General features: G+C 48.2%; 1 protein-coding gene across 6 annotated transcripts in view; it reads left to right on the top strand.

Moving 5' to 3' along the window:
- The window catches only part of MSI2 (musashi RNA binding protein 2), a 379699-nt gene that overhangs the window by 130284 nt on the left and 230700 nt on the right, over nucleotides 1-18715 (top strand). For all 6 annotated transcript variants that reach the window (XM_029929166.1, XM_029929164.1, XM_029929165.1 and 3 more), the window contains exon 6: nucleotides 41-133. In XM_029929166.1, coding sequence (XP_029785026.1) covers nucleotides 41-133 — 93 coding nt within the window. The remainder of the gene's footprint in view (nucleotides 1-40; nucleotides 134-18715) is intronic.

Below are 18715 nucleotides of genomic sequence, written 5' to 3'. Positions count from 1 at the left end.
AGCAGGTTAACCCGTGCCCTCCTCTTGTCCTTTCTTGCAGATGGTCACAAGAACAAAGAAAATATTTGTAGGCGGATTATCTGCGAACACGGTGGTGGAAGACGTAAAACAGTACTTCGAGCAGTTTGGCAAGGTAAGTGGTGCGCAGGGCTGGCTGCCGGGGCCCCTCCCTTGGCCACAGCTGTGTCCTCAAGAACCTTGTCCTTGACCTTGGTTGTCAAAATTTAAGTGAAGTCTGTCAGGAGCCGACATGGAGGAGTCCGGCTGGTGGTCGCCATGGCAGCCCACGTGCCTGGAGGGCAGACAGAGTGGCCTTTCAGCGCGGTTTTGCTGCCATTTGTTGACCACGTGGGGCCCGGGCTGGGAGCTGGTGGTGGCAGCGGCTAGGGAGGGACGCGGAGCTGTGACTCACAGGACAGGAGCTCCCACAGAAGCTGCTAGAGGCCTGTGAGTTGATGCTGGGCTTCCTCTGTGCCTTTCTGGAAGATGCATGAAGAGAGGAAGCTCCCTGGGGCCTCTTGTGGCTGAACCTTCCCACGTCAGATGCCCGCGGAGACTCGGGAGAGATGCTGGGACTGTACCTGTCAGAATGTATGTGACACAGAAGGAAAATTACCCCTGGGCTCTGCTGCTGGAGCAGGCTGGGAGCAGCGCACAGCCCTCCCAATCCATCAGGAAGTGGGGGGGGGGTGGTGAGTGTGCGTGGGTTATACAGAGACTCAGACAGATGGACAGACAGACAGGATATGTAACCACGCCTCTTTCTGGCTGGTGGGGGAGCTGGTGCCTTGGAAAGTAACGTTCCTCTGATGGCTGCATCGTCCCAAGGCTCCAGCATGGCAGCCTGTGGGAGACTGGCCTTGTTGGCTTTGTGTGACACCTCTCCTCTGGCCGCTGTGTCCCAGGAGGCTGGCAGTGCTGTGCTGGCCATCTGCTTCCTTCCCCTTTGAGTAGTTGTGGACGTTTTCCTGGGAGTCCGGGTGTGGGGTGGCCGCAGAGGCCTGCATCCCCAGAGGATGGCATCCTGGGCAGATACTGCGCCCATCCTTAGCGTTGTCACTCAGTTCTCCCCTATGATGGCTGCTGTGCTTGCCCTAGGTGGCAAGACGGCTGGTCCGAAGGTTCTGTGCTTTTGTTTATCCAAAGCGACGGGCCTCTGTGACCCCGTCCCCAGGTGTGTCCTCTTGTGAGCTCTCGTCTGGGAGGCGTGCTGTGACTGCTGTTTAGCCGCAAAACGGAGATTTTCTTGTCTTTGGTGATAATCCATTTCTGCATGGATGGGAGACACGCAACAAGAGGAAGCAGCCTCCTTGGGGCTGGCCTTGCCTTCAGGATGGCTCCCAACTGCCCTTCCAGGTCGGTTATGAAAGGCGCCTTCCCTGTGGCACTGGCTTCCGTTGCCCGTTGGGGGCTGATTCATTCTGGCTGGTTTCCGAGGATAGCGGAGTGTGTTGGTGACCATGCACTTCTCTTCAAGACTTATTTAAAGCGCCGTGGGGGGTGGGGGTGGGGGGTTTGTGCCTCGTCCAGCCGCACCCTGCCTCTGGAGAGAGACTGGAAGTAATTAAATGCGACAGGCCCAGCTTGTGTAATGGAAGGCTCTGGAGAGGGAGCCCCTTCGCTCCAGTTCTGCTGCTATCACAAGGCCGGGGGTAGTTTTGCAGACGTGAGGCGGGGTTTCTTTTTGGACCCATAACCTGCATTGGAACCTCGTGGGCCTGTCTGTGGGTGTCGGGGAAGTCGGTGCCGCGCAGGTAGGCCGTGAGAGTTTCCCAAACAGGCTGGTACCTGCCACACCTCTGCACGTCCCCGCCTCCGGCCTCTCTCTCTCTTTCCCTGCTTTCTCTTCTGTCTTGCTGTCTTTGTTTCATTAACGCTTACCAGTTGGGACCCGTATGCCAGCAGTGGGAGGCTCTGCCAGCTTGGGCCAGGCGCATGGCATCGACCAGTTGTCCGTTGTCACGGAGGCGTTCACAGACCGTCTTCCCTGGCGTGGCCCACGCTGTGTCTGGAGCTGCTCGGTTCGTTTTAGCAGTGACGTTTGTAGAGTCCAGCAGGCTGTGTAAACTAACCAGGTGTCTCGTTAAAGGACTAAGGAGCCTTTTGAATGTATCAAGACCATAACACTGTCTACCCTCCTGTTTTAGTAGCTTGTTTCGTACACGGGCTCCGTATGTTATGTGGGTCTGTCTTCAGAGGGGCTTGTGCCTCCTCTAGCTGGTGGCTGGTGTTAGGTTTGTGGCTGCTTGGGCAGGGCCTGCATCACTCAGGATTCCGGTGTAGTTCATTTGAATCCAGAGTGATCCAAAGAGAGGAGGCCCTGCTGCTGGGCCTTATGGTGGAAAGTAAATTCAGCAGCAAATTGACAGTGACTCTACTCCTTCGTAGTTTACATTCTGGGTGAAGAAAACAGAACACACACACGCTTGTGTAAAGTGTACTCACACACATGTGCACATTCCTGACTGTAAAGTGGTTTAGGGCTCTTTTTAGTTGGTTAACTTTGAGGTGGAGTTTTAGTGAGTACGTACTGTGTTGGGTGCTGGGTCAGGCCATTGACTTATATTATCTCATTGCTGACCCTACTGTTCACCTTCGTCAAAGGGGTGGACGACACCAAAATCCACCACGCAGGTAAATGAGGCAATGAAGATCTCGTTCCCAGCACTGTCCTGGGCCCACAGAGAGGCACGGTCTTTTCTTTTCTTTTGCATCCTCCCTACCCTAAGTCCATCCCGTAGATCGAGCCGAGGTTGGAAGAGGGCCCAGAGTTCAGGTTCTGCTATTGGACAGGCCTGGAGGGGAAGTCTGCACCCCGCGCTACATGTCAGGGGTGACCCGGAGTCACAGACTCAGTCCTGGCGAGACTCCATTTAACAACCTACAGTATGGGCCATACCCCACCCCCACCAGCCTCCCAGAGAAGAATTGGAGGTTGGGTCTCAGTAAAGGTCACCCAGGTAAGGCAGGATAGCAGCCAGAAGAACAATCGCCTCTCTCCTCTTCTTCCGTGTCCAGAACTTTCCATCCTTTCGGGCCTCCATTCAGCGTTTGCCACCACGTTTTGGGTTTCCCTCGCTGTCATTCCTCACTCCTCTCACCCTTCCCATCGTGCCTGAGGTGGCAGCTGCTTCAACTGTTTATTTCAGGTGGCAATCAACATGAGTGAGACTGCTATCATGGGGCTGAGCTCGGGGAGTTTAAATATGTCATTACTGTAAGTAGAGTGGGTGCAGAATGACACACCGAGAGCTTTAAATAACTCAAATTGGAGGTTTGTAAGCCCTTTTGTGCTTTTCTCCTACCTTTCTCCCGAAATTTACCCCCACCCCCTTGTTAGGGATGCCATTACTTGCTTATATTTAAGATGAGATTATGAAGGGTGGCCACTGGCATAAGGATTCGGCTACCTTGGAAGACCATTCTCACCCCCCGGGTAGCGGTTCTGATGCTGTCATTAGAGAAAGGTAAGGTAGAACTAGTCCATGTCCTAATTCTGGCCCGACTATGCAGTGACCCCACTGTGACACCTTAACAGGTCATTTCTTTCCTGGTCTGTTTCTTATCTCAGGGAAGGAGTTGGAAAAGTTGTGAAGGGTCAGATAGTGGATACTCTTGGCTTTTGCAGAACATAGAGTCTCTGTCATAAACATTTATTTCTGCTTTTGTGTGGAGAATGTGGCCAATCCATAATTGGATGTGGCTGTGTTCCAATAAAACTTTATTTATAAATACAGGTGGTGGGCCGCATTGGTCTCATGGGTCATAATTTGCTAACTCCTGAACGAGGTTATGCGTAAGGGTGGTTTCAAGCTTGAAAATTTAATGCTCTAGAAAGTGTGTTTAAATAAACATATGTAGGTGGGTATATGGATAGATATTTAAGGCATCTGTGGACTATAACCAAAACAAGATATTATCAATAGTACCAAGTGTGCTAGAATAAGTGAAGCACTCATAATTGTGGTGGAGCTCATTTCTGGACTTTAAGATGCAGGAACAGTGAAGGGATTCTCTGTTTGGAAAAAGCTGCTATTTATAAACCGGAATCTTCATCCTATGAGTAAGATCTGGGGATCCGTAGAGTATTTCCAACTCCTTTTTACACGTGCTTAATCTAAATTAAACGAAGACTCAGAATTTGTGAAGTTCAGATTTTACTGCAGAGATTCTTTTACTACGAGTTGATGTTTCTGACTTTGGGGGACGTGTGCTTTGTGCTGAGCTGTTTGATGCCTTTTAAAATTTGATTGCTGTCCAAGCAAGAGAGGTGGAGTATCTGTCACACAGATGGCCAATCTGGTGTTGAGAAAGGTCAGGGAGCTGTCCGAGATCACACAGCCCATGCTGGGGAGAGCCCCGTCCGTCCTTTTTGTCCAATCTAGCCTCTTCTTTGCTGTTTAGAACCCCCCCCGCTTCACCACCAAGCAGCCTGTCCTCGGAGGGAGCGGATTTTGTCCATTTGTCAAGAATGTTGATGTGCAGTAATTTATTTCACTGCTTCAGGTTTCCTGGTGGACGTTATCTGTGCTCACGATTTCATATGTACAGGAATGATGTACACAGACCATTCCAGAAAGTGGCACATGAATGGTGCTCTTGCTAGGCACGCAGAAACCCAGTCGATGGCAGGGTTCTCCGCCACTCTCCCCGCATAGCCGTCTGTCCGTCTGTCCGGAAGAGCCCGGCGTGGTAATTAAAAAGCACTGGGATCAAAGAAGCCCCGTGTGCACGGCCTTCCTCCTTCTCCCCTTTCGGCCCCTCCTTCAAGTACCGGTTTCTTAAATTCTCACTTATAGGATTTTGGAGATCAAAAAGAGGCCTTTAAACTTAATGAATTCTCGACTTCTTCCCGGATGGAACAGATCTGCACCTTTCAGCTGCTCACCCGATGATAGGGCTGCTCGGTGCCGGGCCCACTAGGTAATTCTCACTTTATGTAACTCCTGTGAAAGCCAAGCAGCCCGCATCTGGAGGCTTGCAATTATACTTCACATGGTGAACTGTGTAATTAGTTTGGAAGACTTACGCTCAGTCGTTGGTTTATCCTAATCGGCTTTGGCTTTCCCCACCAACAAAGTGAGCTTATTTTGCTAAGCCGAAGCGACTCTGCACCCTTTGTTCCAGCCTTTTATTGTCTGGTTCCTTTCATTCTGTTTTACTGCCAAAGTTCTGTTTCATTAGGCCTACAAGTCATTTCCAATTCAGTGGGCTGCTACAATCCGGCCTTTATCACTCGGAGGCCCTGGTTCCCATGTCCCTTCTGGGCCAGTGCCCGAGTTTGTGGTTTGACATGAGGGCTTTAACCCCTTCCTAGGCCAGCCCCTTGTGGTGCCGGACCGACGGCAAGAAGAGCCTTCAAGGAGACTTAGAGCTCTTTAGGGCCCGTCCAGGGGTGCCTCGTGGAATTGAGGTGGAAAGGGCCCTTCGGTGTCCGTTTCTCGGATCGGGGTTGTGTGTGGGCCTTTAAGAGGGAACAGAGAACAGTGCTTGAAAGCTTTTGGAGGGGAAAAAAAAATTGAAAGCAAGAATGAACTGGCTTTTTAATATGATGAGATCTTTTCATTTATCCGGCTTGTGTGTGGGGCGGTCGGCGAGCGCGCTCTAAGGAAGGGTTTGACACCTATTATTTCCTCGCTCCGGGTTTTACGTGCAGGTGGGGTGTTCACGGCCGCTGCTCACCTGGGCCTTTTGATACTGTATGTGCGAGGAGAGTTAAGATCTAGCATAAAAATATTATAAAGCCTTTGAAATTTGAAAGGCAAGAGATTTGTGAGAAAATAAGTAAGCAACTTTACCATACTCCTGACGGTGGACTGTGATTCTGAGGTAATGTTTTATCGCTTCCAAACGTGTGTTGTAGATAAATAAATGGAGCTCCGTGCGGTGTGCCTCTCAGACCAGGCCCGGAGAACAAAAGTCCCCGTCTGTCCTCTGTGGGCACCAGAGCTCCCAGGCGGCCTTTGTTTTCTGCAGTGGCTTGTCCAGGTGGACTGACTGGAAAGGGGCTGGCGTGTCCAAGCCTCGCCTGTCCTCGGCTCGTCCTTGCTCTGGAGAGCCCTGACGTTCCTCGGACCTTCTTGAATTACAACTGTGGAGGGGACCAGGAAGGGCCCCTTTTGCTAGCCCCTCCCTGGCCGGCCATGCTGAAGGCCACTTCTGTGTTAAATTTTCTTCCTGTAATAACCCAGAACAAGGCCAACACTGTCCTCATGTTTTATTAATTCTCTGTCTGGTTTGTGTCAGTCTCTCCCTTCGGAAGTGTGTCATACGGGGGAGGGGACTTTATTTGCCCTCTGACCCCTGGCAGAGCTGCTGCGTGCAAAAAGTCCAAGTGAGCAAACAGGAGAACCGCCTTCCTCTGCCTGCCTGGGCCTTCCTGGGCCAGGTGTCTGCCAGCACACAGGCAGTAGCCACGAGTAAGGTGATCGTTGGGCTGTGCAGGTCAACCCTCCTACCACACAAACAACTCTGTGTTTTCCCCGGGAGCTTTCTTCCTCCCTGGACGGATTTCTGCTGCAGCCAGTGGAGGGAGTGGAGTTAAGAAATTGATTGAGCACTCCAACCTCAGGATCTGACTCCTAAGTTCCTTTCTCCTTCCCTCCTTCCTTTCTTCCTCTCCCCACCCCCGTTTTCTTTCTCTTAAAAAAAGGGGCTCCTGAAATAGTAGGCTTCTAGGAAAACTTCACATTTCCTTTTTAGTGTATAAAACATAGCCGGCTGTTGTTGGGCAAATGCATCAGACAGACATTATTATTGCTCTGTTAACAGTGTTTTAAAATATACAGATAGAAAAACAAGATGCCTTCTGGGTAGCAAGCTGGGAAAACTTAGAGATGATGCTAATCGAATTCCCTGGGTCGTATGCCCAGTTAGGTAGAAGAACAGACCCGAACTTTCTAGCTTGGCTGTTTAACTGTGCTTCCCAGCATGGTTCAGCTTTTATTTAATTTTTCTAGGGGGCCCAGAAGGGGAAGGCCAGGGATAGGAAGGGGTTAAGAGCCCGGGAGGATGGAAGGGGAAAGGGTATTGAGCACCTCCACCGGCTCACCTTCCCGGAGCCCCCACCCCTGGCTGGCTCCGAAGGCGTCCCTTACAATGGAGTTGTTAGCATGAGAAAGAAAGCCTTTCTCGCCCTGGACGCACTTCAGTGGGAACCGCAAGTGTCTGAGAAATCGCGGTTCAGGCTTGTGCCAGTGGGTGCAAGGAGAGGTTCTTATGGGAGAGAAAGCCCAGTTCATTTAGACTTGGCATAGAAACCACATTCCATTGTCTGGTGGAGTGAACATTGATATGGAGATTCCTGCCCACCCCCCACCCAGTCAATTGGATACCCCATTACTTGGGTCGCGTATGCTTTTCTTCTCTTTCTTTTTCTTCTCCTTTTTTTTCCCCCTTCTTTTGTCCTCTGAGAATTAGTCTCTCTGTAGAACGGCCGGATCTGTCAAGTTACCACCCTCTAAATTTTTACAGCTCTGTATATTCAGACTTGGTATTTGTGAATTAGCTCAAAGCGGGCTGCCAATCGGTATTTTATTTACATTCGAAGCCATAGAAGTGAGAGCCCCAGAAAAATGTTAATATGCAGGAAGACGCAGAAGGGTTGAGTTTCTGACTGTTGCTAACCTCACCGCTGCCTTTAAAACCAATCATGAGGCACACGGCTGATATTTAATAGCTTTTAGCTGATTATTTTTCTTCTCCTCCTCTTTCTTTTCTATCCAAGTTGACCTGGGTGTACTTGAGCGGAAATGAAGTCATCCAAATGCTGAATTAGAATAATCACAGGCCTCCAAGAATGAAATGGAAGCAGAGATTAAATGGTAGAGGGAAAGCTGGCACTAATAAGCACCAGGAAAACTTTGCATAAAATAAATAGGAGATTTGATAGATTGAATTTGTACATCCCCATCTCCATTTTTCTCCACTTGGTGTTGTCCTCCAAAGTGGAGTTCCTGGCAAAGTGGGATTTGTTTCGCCAGGAGCCCACATACCTTCTGCAGCCTGGGTGACGGTCCTTTCTTTCTTCTTCGCGGGGCATTTGTGTGACAGGGAACGTTTCCAGGATGGAAGAATCTGGATGGAGGGGCGGTTACTGGGAAGGGTTGGTGATTACTTGCTGCAAGTGGGGGGTAGGAGGCCAAGGCTCCTGGACGGCAACACGCTGCAGGCAAACAATGAATGTTATTGACGGATTCCTGATTGTAGGGCGAAGAGCAGGGCTGGATAAGAGGAGGGTGACCAACAGCCCTGGTTTGTCTAGAAAAGGAGTTTCCAGGAACTTAGGACATACAGACCGGAATGAGTTGGTCACCCTGAATCAACTAGAGGAGGGAAAAGTGGAGACACTTGTCCTGAAACTCTTAAAGGGCTGAAGCCTTTGACCACCTGCAGGCAGATTTAAATATTCCTTCCTGTGTGTTCCAGAACACTTACTTCAGACCCTTTTACAGTCTGCCTTCCTGATTTACACTCTGCCACTGCGGGTAGGAGCCCGCACAGGACCTGCAAGTTGTTAAACAACCAGTTGATTTGTGGAAGGCAGGACAGACAGACCGACAGACCTGCAGGCCTGGCGCAAGGGACTGCTCCTCATTGACTTGGAGTGTAGGACCCTTTGGACTCCTACTTGGGGATTATTTCTACAGCTCTTGAAAGTAAAAAATTTTGCCTCATGTAGCAAAAAGTGAGTTCTTTGTAGTTGAAGAGCAAAATAAGGCATTCATTCAATGAAAAAACCCAGTGGTTTGTTTACAGGAAATCATTTTTCAGGTGGTCTGTAGTTGAAGATGCAATTTGTGCCATCGGATTAGCTGTAAATTAGAGATTTTTGGTTGTTGAAGTTGCTCACTTTTTTTTTTTACTTAAACATTTTTTTTTTGATGTTTATTTATTTTTGAGAGAGAGTCAGAGTGCGAGTGAGGAAGGGGCAGAGAGCAGGAAAGACACAGAATCTGAAAACAGGCCCCAGGATCTGAGCTGTCAGCACAGAGTCCTACTTGGGGCTCAAACTCAGGAACAACAAGATCATGACCTGAGTCGAAGTTGGACCCACTGAGCCACCCAGGTGCCTCTGATGACGGTCTTTTATAATTGGCAGCAGAGATAAATACCTTCAGACTTGCTTATTGTTTGTAGAGTGTTAGTATTTGGAAAACAATAAAACGGTTTGGGGGGGCTTTTCATTTCAGGAAATCTAAATAAGACTCCGGGCTGACCAGAGGGGGCCTTCCTGATCTGGTTCTCGGCTTTCTTAGGCAGTGGTGGAGGGCAGTGTGAGCACCAGGCGGATGCCTGCCAGAGGAGTTTGTGAGAGACTTGGCTGATTCACTCGTGTGGAAGAAAGGTTTTTTTGTTTTTTTTTTTAATCTTTTACAAAGACTACCCATTTCCTTTTTAAAAATTTTTTTAATGTTTATTTTTTATTTTTGTGACAGAGACAGAGTATGAGTGGGGGAGGGGCAGAGAGCGAGGGAGACACAGAATCCGAAGCAGGCTCCAGGCTCTGAGCTGTCAGCGCAGAGCCCAGCACAGGGCTGGAGCTAACTAACCCTGAGATCGTGACCTGAGCTGAAGTCGGTCGCTTAACCGACTGGGCCATCCAGGCATCCCCTACCCCCATTTCCTTTCTTGATATATGTGTTTTAGTAACAAAAAAAGGAGATCTCGTGGTGTCGTAGCTCTTGTTTTCCAGCCAAGTTGGCTGTGCTCAGATTCCAAGATTCCTGTTCATTGACAGCTTTCATGTGTCTTTGGACTTCTAACTGTCCAAACAGCCCCATGAGGTAGGACGATTACCTCTGTTTTAAAGTTAGGAAAGAAGGATCCGGAGGGTGTAAGTGTCCTGCACAGGACGCCTCAGGTGGATTGCAGTAGGCCGAGGGTGCAGAAGTCCTGCATTTGCTGTTCCATTGGGTTTGCTGTTCCACCTGAGCCGCTTGGGCTGGGGCCGCCTCCCTCAAGCGGATTGGGGGCCCACGTCCAGCAGCGTACAGTGCTGTAGGATGACTGTGGCACATCTTCCAGGCAGCTAGGACTTCATGGTTGTTTTGCTTTAAACATATTATATGAGAAGAAATATTATGGCACAGAATGCAAAATTTGCATAATTGATTTTGAAAAACCGTGAGACTTGGAGACATTTCAGGAGAGCTGCTGGCTGCATTAGCCTCTGTCCCCAGTCATTTGGGCTGTCCCCTAATTTGCTTGACCATTAGGAATACTTGGGTAGAAACATTGAGAATTACTTCTGTTCAGCATAAAGGTTGGCATACTTTTTCTGTGAAGGGCCAGATAATAACTATTTTCGGTTTTGTGGCCCAGATGGTCTCTCACAGCCATTCAACTCTGCCACTGTAGCGTGAATGACAGCAGCCATAGACAGTATGAAAACAAGTGGCCGTGGCTGTGTTCCAATAAAACTTTATTTACAAAAACCAGAAGGCTGCTGGGTTTGGCCCTTAGCCATAGTTTGCTGACCCCCTTGTTTAGCTTATTGCCTGGTAATAAGGGCATGGAATTTTTATACTCAGACTGTCTGATATCAAATTCAATTCACCCATTTATTAGCTCGGTAACCTTGGGCAGGTCACTTCTTTCTTTCTCAATTTCTTTAACTGTAGAATGGAAATCAGGATGGGACTTACCCTGTAGGCTTGTCATGATTAAACGCACTAATACCTGTATTCTAAGTTCTTAGCATTCTTCCAGAAACAGACTAAGTGCTTAATAGTAGCTGCTGTAAGGCTTTTTGCTTGTTTGTTTGTTTAAAAAGATTTATTCTACTTCTTTTTTTTATGTTTATGTATTTTTGAGGGAGAAAGAGAGAGAAAGAGTGTGCACACAAGCTGGGGAGGGGCAGAGAAAGGGAGACAGAGGATCCAAAGCAGGCTCTGCACTAAAGAGCCTGATGCAGGGCTCGAACTCACGAACCGTGAGATCATGACCTAAGCCGAAGTTGGGCACTTCACTGACAGAGCCACCCAGGTGCCCCTGGCTGCTGTAAGTTATATCCTCTGAGATTCAGATTCAGCCTCTGGAATTGCCTCTCCTGTTGTGGCCCACAATAACCCCGAGTGATATGCGTGTGTGTGCATGTGTTTGCACACACATGCACACACACTCCACAGGCTTTCCCATCTTTCCTCAGGGGGAGGCTACCACTCAGTTTGTCCCCTCTCCTTTACCCACAAATTGAGGAGTAAAGACTCCTGGGTCCTCTCAGCCTAAAGTTGGCGATTCAGTGTCTTGTCCTTTTCTACGTCATGCACCTCCAGTTTGGTCCAGCTACCCTGATGCTTCTGGTTTATGGAATTGACTCTGAGTTGTTATGGCCTTGATGGAAAATGTTGAACCAATTTGGGCCAAAAGAGGATTCTTCTGGTTGGACCCTGCTGATGAACTCTTTAAACTTGTTTAAATAATTAAATTCTTATTGTGGAGGTAGGAGATACTGTCTGGAAATTGTCCCAATATCATTTGGCTGATGTTTGTTAAAATTATATTTATATATTGATCCGCTAATCTGTTTATCTAGTTTATTTAGCCTCTTGAGATAGCTTTTCACGTCCTCATTTAAATTTCTTTCGTTTTCCTTTACATGTGATTCTAATAAGCTTGGTTTCCTGACTTTGAATTTATCGCAATTATTAAGGGGGTAGGAAGATGTTAATAAACTCAATGTAAGGAGGAGGGGAAAAAACCCTATAAAAACAAACAAGACTTCGATCTTTAAAAGTACCACGTTGTGAGACCATTTAGTGCTTGGAAATAGCCATCCTTCCTCATTAGGTCCAGAAAGCTTCTTGTCTGGAGTCTTGGGCATCATTCACTGTTCATTGATTCATTCACCAGATCTTGATTATCTTCCGAATTGCAGGCACTGAGCTAGGAGCCAAGGGTGCATTTGTGAACGACAGACAAGATCCCCTGCTCATGTGTCATTGAAGTTTTAGGATGGATTCGGGGAGGACCAGCCAAGAGCAAACAAGTAAATAAAAAATAATGACAAATTATCTGTCTCATAAGGAAAACAAACCAAGAACTGAGCAAACCCATAATGAGAATCTTGGTTTATCAAGACAGGAGTCAAGCACGTCTACTCTCCTGGACCCGAGTAGACATTTCATCGGGCCAAGGTAGAGCTGAGTCTGTTGACTCACCGTGTGGCCCCAGGACTGGCCCGGTGCCTGGGGGTTAGTTGGTGCTCAGCAAACAGTGGCAGAATGAATGGGCCCTCTGTATCAGAGGGCAGAGCTGTGCCACTCATGGGACAAGGAGTTCCAAATGGTAGAATTACAGTTGTTGTTTTTTTTTTAAATGAAGCTTTAAGGGAATATATTCCATTATTGGGAGCATTTCTTTAGGTGGAGCCCATCATTCCCCTGAACCTGGGATAAAGGAGCTATATTTTTTAAAGATTTTATTTATTTTTTAAAGATTTTATTTTTAAGCAATCTCTGCACTCAACATGGGGCCCAAACCTCAAACCCCGAGATCAAGAGTCATACACTCTACTGTCTGAGCCAGCCAGGCAGGTGCCTGTTAAAACATTTTATTTTTAAGGAATCTCTCCACACAACTTGGGGCTCAAACGCACACTCCCGAGATCAAGAGTCACATGGCATATTGACTGAGACAGCCAGGTGCCCATGAATGAGCTATTTCTACCCTGTAGTAAAAGTGTAATAGATCTGAAGGGACTGTCCGGGCAGGGTGGACCTGGCCAGCACAGCCTTTCACAGAGCAGGCAGCTTCTCTGGTGGGTCTTGGTTAGAGGGTAGACACCCAGCTGCCCTGGAAAAGAGACGCATGTGAGAAGGGTAAGAATGGGGGGTATCTTTCCATGTCTCACAGTCTCTGCCACCCTTCCTTTTATCTTTGGTCTTAGAAAGGCAGTGGAGCTGCCCATGGGAGGTATCAAGTCGGGTCTGTGGTGGGATTCGTCGTGGCTCTTAGGTGCATGGATCTTCCTGGAGTGGGGACACTAGGTGAGCGCTGGGCAGTTTTTTCCCCAGCGTATCATTTTATGATCATCCAGGCTGGGCGGTAAAAACAGCTCCATCAATGTTAAGTCAAAGCGCAAACATCTCTGATATTGGGAAATCTGGCTGTGGACAGAGAGAACTCATTTGTGCATACCTTTTTCCCCCTCTTGAAAGAACAGAGGGATGCCATTGGCATTTATTGCCAGGCTCTTGGAAATGGTCTGGGTTGTGTGGGATGGAGCTGAATGATTCTGGACTTCGGACGCAGGTAGACCCAAGCTTGATTCTGGATGCCGCCATTGGTCTAAGTGATTTTGCTCTTTTGAGCCTCATTTGTTGTCTGTGAAGTGGGCATACAGTTTTATTTACAGGCGTGCTGTGAGAATAAAAAGAGAGAAGTTTGCCCACTGCCTGTCACCACGTGAGTGGTTAGTAATAGTGTCCTCTCCCTGCATCCACTCCTCTTCTCTCCCCTTCACACACACACACACACACACACACACACACACACACCGTGTGTCTGAAGTCCCAAACTGCTAACTTCCACCAAATTCATCCCCCTCCTTTAATTCCCTACAGTAATTTGTATGATGCCTTTTCTATGTGCTCAGTGGATGGTTTTGAGTTTCTTTTATTGTTTTTTTTTTAAGTTTATTTATTTTAAAAGAGAAAAAGAGAAAGAGAGAGAGAATCCCAAGCAGAATTCTGACTGTCAGCACAGAGCCCAACGTGGGGCTCGAACTCACGAACCGTTGAGACCATGACCTCGGCCGAAATCAAGAGTTTGATGCTTACCCGTGTGTGCCCCTAGGTTTGAGTTTCTAAGGGACTTGTTTCTGGCCCTTCGCAGTCTCTACCCCATGCCTCTGTGACCATCAGTTCTGTGACAAATTCTGAACCAAAGAAGTCCTGCATCGAAGATCCTGCTAGATTTAGCCCAGCTGGAGCTACTGTTGGGGGAGGCCAATGGGAGGATTTGGCTTTTTTTCCTCTTATGCTAATGAAGTGAATATGGCAAGGAGTCACAATATTTTCTTTCCAGGCAAAGAAATGTTGTTGTAGGAGAAACAGCATGCCGGGGAAGCAAATGCGATCTTACTGGATTCTCTCAAGGGAGGAATAGGACAAATTGTCAGCTTCTGTTGAGAAGATAATGCTCTCACTATGATAAATGCCAAGTTTCTGTTGAAAACCACCATCTTAATGGTGGCGTCCCCAGGTCCGCGGAGCATGCCTGGCAGCAGAGGCCGGTGATGCAGGAAGCAGATATTTGTAGGGGGTTTGTTTGTTTGCAGTGAGAAATCAGTTTAAAGCAAATGAGACAGCGCATTAAAAATGTTCTTTTAAGGCAGCTTTATGGAGCTCACTGGAGCGCTCCAGTGCGGCCTGCACTTAAAACACACCTATGGGGAGTCTTCCACCCTCAATAAATATTTCTTGCATATGACTCAGATTAAAGGAGCACATGGGACTGGAAAGCCGCCTAAAATAATTTCCCCTCCCATAGGAAGTAGCCGCCGTAATTCACTTGCAAGTTATTTCAAAAGGCCTGTTTGATAGAAATTTCTGCCTTCTCATGGACTGGGATTTTTCTAGCACTGTCTTGTTTGTAACCTCCCTTCTCGACACGGGCATGTCTGGTTGTATTTAACTGACTGCTACTCCCTTGAAGGGCTTCTCGCTTTTTTGGTTGTTGCCTTGTGAGAGGGGCTTTATGCTGATTCCCCTAAGTCTCTTTGTGGTAGCTGGTCTGTGCTCAGCGAGACCTTCGTGGGATGGAGCTGGGTGGTGGACGGCTGAATAGTACCTTCAGGAGCACTAAGGATGCAGAGCCAGGGCGGGCCGATGACCATGGAATGGCTGGAGGGGGAGGAAAGAGGTCTCTAGGAGCTGTTACCAAAGAGTCCTGAGGTCATTCTTGCTTGTCCACCAGAGGTGGTGATGCTTGTCCAGCCATCCAGACATTCAGTAACCCACGTCTTGAGTGCCTGCTGGGTATTCCACACTGTGCTGGGTTCATGACGATCAGTGAAGTATGGTCCCTGTTCACGAGGAGAACAGAGTCAAGGAATAGGGAAGCCGGTAAAGAGAACCACAGTGCAGTGAGGGGAGGCCAGGAGCCTGCAGGGATGGTGCCCGCTGTCGCTGACCTCCTCTGTGCCTCCCACACTCTACTCCTGCCATCTTGGCCGTGCCCCGACAATGGCCTTTGAAGGTGGCTCATGTCTTCATTTGCCTCAACACCAACCCTGGAAGAGCTGCATGACAGACATTCCGGGTTCCATCGGAGTTGGCCTGGAGGGGAGGGAGGAGCCCATGGTGTGTTTTACCCGCTATACAACAGCCCTAACTGGGCCCACTTTGGAAAGAAACAAACGGAGAATGCTCACGTCAATAGACCTTGAAATAGTGACTTTGACTTTGTCATCGGCTGGAGAGCAGAGAGGGAGACAGAGTTCAAATCAGATGTCTGCAGTCTCCTTGCCCAAATATATTAACTGCCGAGGATATGCCCTGGGATTTTAAAGACTTTCCTCTTTTTGCCAAGTTCACAGTTCCTCTCTGATAGCTTATTCCCTCAACCCCACCAGAGACTACAAGCCAAGACAGTTTGTTTGACCTATGGGTGGGGCAGTGGATGTGATTTTTTTCAGTGCTGGAGTACTTCAGAGAACATTAGTCAGGCTGTCTCACTTATATTCAGTCTCATTATTGCTTCCCAGATGCATTTAACCTGGGCCCTGCTGGTGAACAGATTCAGCAGCCCGAGGAAATTGACAAAGATGACTCTGTAGATGCACCTAGGACGAAACTGTGGTCGAAGTTAGTGGTTTTCTGCAACAACCATAGCTTGTAACCTCCAGAGGGAAAGTTTGTGTAGTGTTTAAATCAAGTGTGTTCATTCCAGATACTTTTTTTTTTTTTTAAGGCAACAAAAAGGAAAACCATTTTTATATGTGTTGAGTCCTTCGGTCTCAAGAGATCATAGTCACACTTTCTTATTCATATTCTCATCCCTGGTACCATGCTCATGCAGAACAGGGGTTGACAAATTGTAAAGGGCCAGATAGTAAATATTTTAGAATCTGTGGGCCATATGGCCTCTGTCCCAACTACTCAGTTCTGCCACAGTAGCACAAAAGCAGCCACAGACAACATGTAAATGAGGCAGTGTTGGCTGTGTTCCAATAAAACTTTATTTACAAAAACAAGCAAGGGGCTGAGTTTGGCTTGTGGGGCCATAAGTTGCTGTCTCCTACTGTACACAGTCCCAGTCTCTAACTTGAGTTTCACAGAAAGTGAGGATTCCACATGACCTGTTTCGGGTCAGTCATAAACTGATTTGGATACTCGTTTGGAAGAATGGCCCTTTCAGTGTAGACACGCATCGGGAAAGTACAGGGTGTGGTTTCATGCCCACCCTCCTGTCCATTTAGAAAAGTTCTTGAAAGTGAGTAGCTGCAAATATATGATCAATCGGAGAGGGTAGACCCCAGGACCGTTATGGTGGATAGGCAAGGAGCGATCCTGAGATCTTGCTTTACCTTGGGTGGCAAGTAGCGAGTGTCGCTGCTCAGTGCTTTGTGTGGCTGTGACAGCCGCAGGCCAGAGGACTCCATCTGCGTGTGCAAAGGCCTGCTCATCTCACACCGTTGTCCGACCACATTCCTGAATGTGGAAGGTCAAAGTGGAAACTTGCGTTCAGCTTCATGGTGCAGATCCCTTACTCTGCTAACTCATGTCCACGAGCCGAGAATTTGGTTATAATCATTTTTCTAAGAGAAGGAAAAAACTGCATCCACATGGATTAATTTGCACTCCTTAGCTCTGTAAAAACCCAGTGACATTGATGTGTTGATGAAAATGTGGAAATTAACACTTGGAAATTTTTATATAAAACCTGCTTTGAAATTCCAGCTAAACATTCACACACTAAAAAGAGCTATATATTTATACCTGAAAAACTCAATTTGATGCAAGCTGCTTATTTCTCCATTGTGGTCACGTGGGCTGAGGTTCTTGGTATGAAATGTAATTTACACAAATTAGTCCAAGGCAGGTAGAGTGTGAAATTAAATTGATGCCTTGATTTCTGTATTCTCTCGTAAGTGTTTTTCTGAAAATTTGTCATTTCTGTCCTAGGAACTTTGAAGTACGGGTTGTTGTGTTTTTAACAGAGCAAAGAAGTCCTTATTGGCTGAGGACACGAAACAACCTTAATTACAGGGTAGAGAGGCATGTTTCATTTTGTTTTGTGGCTAAATATTAGAGTAAGCCCAAATTGAGCTACTAATCGGTGTAGAGAACTCAGGTTTAACGTGCCTGTTACATTTTTCGACTCCTTGGACCAATCCATTGAATTTCTTCCGCTACGCCTAGACTAGTTTGCTCTAAGCCACGTGGATGTGGAAAGGGTGTTGGAGATCGTTTAACGGATGAGAAAATTAAACTCCAGAGTAACATTGGGACCTTGGTCACGTTGCCCCAGGGCACCCTGCGTCCTGGCTGGCCTGCCTTGTGCCACCGAGGCCCAGCCGCTGCCTCTCTCGGGGGGGCAGTTGTCAGTGTTTGGTGTTCTTGCCTCAGCAACCGTAGCAAGAACGAGTCAAGTGTGAGGTGCCTGGTTCAACTTCGGCCAAGAGGAAGGAGAATCCCCATGTGTTCAGAAGTGGTCCCCGAGGCCGGCTGAGAGGCCTCATTAGAACGTTTGAACAAGGGCAACATGATTTGACTTTCCCTCAGCAGCAGAACGTCCGGCCTCCAGGACCGAGCCTGTCTGCGAAGCCTTCTGGGCTGACAAGGCTCTAGGATGTCAGTAGTTGCTTTCCGCGAGAAGAGTAGGCCTCAGCAGCTGCTTTCCGCTAGCAGAGTAGGCCTCAGCAAGGTAGACCGGGGTCGGCCCTGCTGACTTTGGAGTGAATCATTTCTGCCAAATAACTAGCGGCTGATGCTCGGGGCACTCCGGAAAATGAATTATGGGCTCTCACGATTTTTATTTGTCCACGGTGGCATGGGTGGTATTTATCTCTCTTGTCCCCGCTCTCCCCAACCCCCCCCTTCCAGAGCCTTTGTCTCCATCTGAGTCAGCATGACATGGTTTGAAAATTGCCTGTTTGCCTTTTAATGATGATTAATGTCCATAGCCATGTTTCAAATTTAGGATCTCTTGAAGAGTCTCCGAGACCGTTACCAAGAGCAACCTGTGAGGGGGTTGAATGTGCGGAGCGCGGTGATTCTGCCTGGATTGGAAGCCTCCTCAATTTCTCCATCTTTCCTCTCGGCACCCTGTGGACCCTTCTTGGGTCTCGGGCGCAAGGAGCCGAGAGTGAGAGCCGGGTGGGGGGGCCCCCATCTGGCCAGCTGAACCTACCCTCCTGGTCAGTTTGGGTTAGTGCCTCACTGTGGGGTGTCCGGAAGGGCCACTTCTTCCTGCCCTTCCCTCCCTCCCTGCCCCCAAATCAGAGAGGCCAACGAGGAGCTAAATTTCCTCCCCAGCAGGTGCCTGTCATCTATCTGAAGATAGTTGCCAACATCTGGTACAATTGCCTCCACAAACGCAGTAACAAGGCGGCCTGCAGTTCAGGCGCAGGAGCGAGCGGCGCGGCTTTAATGATAACAAGCTGTCGGCCTCCCCTCTGAGATGAATCCACCTCACAGATGTTTGTCTAGTTTTGGCAATAGTATCGCACTATAGCTTTGGTGATTATGCTCAACTGGAGACTATTACA

This window comes from Suricata suricatta, chromosome 17 (assembly GCF_006229205.1).
Source record: "Suricata suricatta isolate VVHF042 chromosome 17, meerkat_22Aug2017_6uvM2_HiC, whole genome shotgun sequence".
Lineage (NCBI taxonomy): Eukaryota > Metazoa > Chordata > Mammalia > Carnivora > Herpestidae > Suricata > Suricata suricatta.
This window is presented reverse-complemented; position numbering and strand designations above follow the sequence as displayed.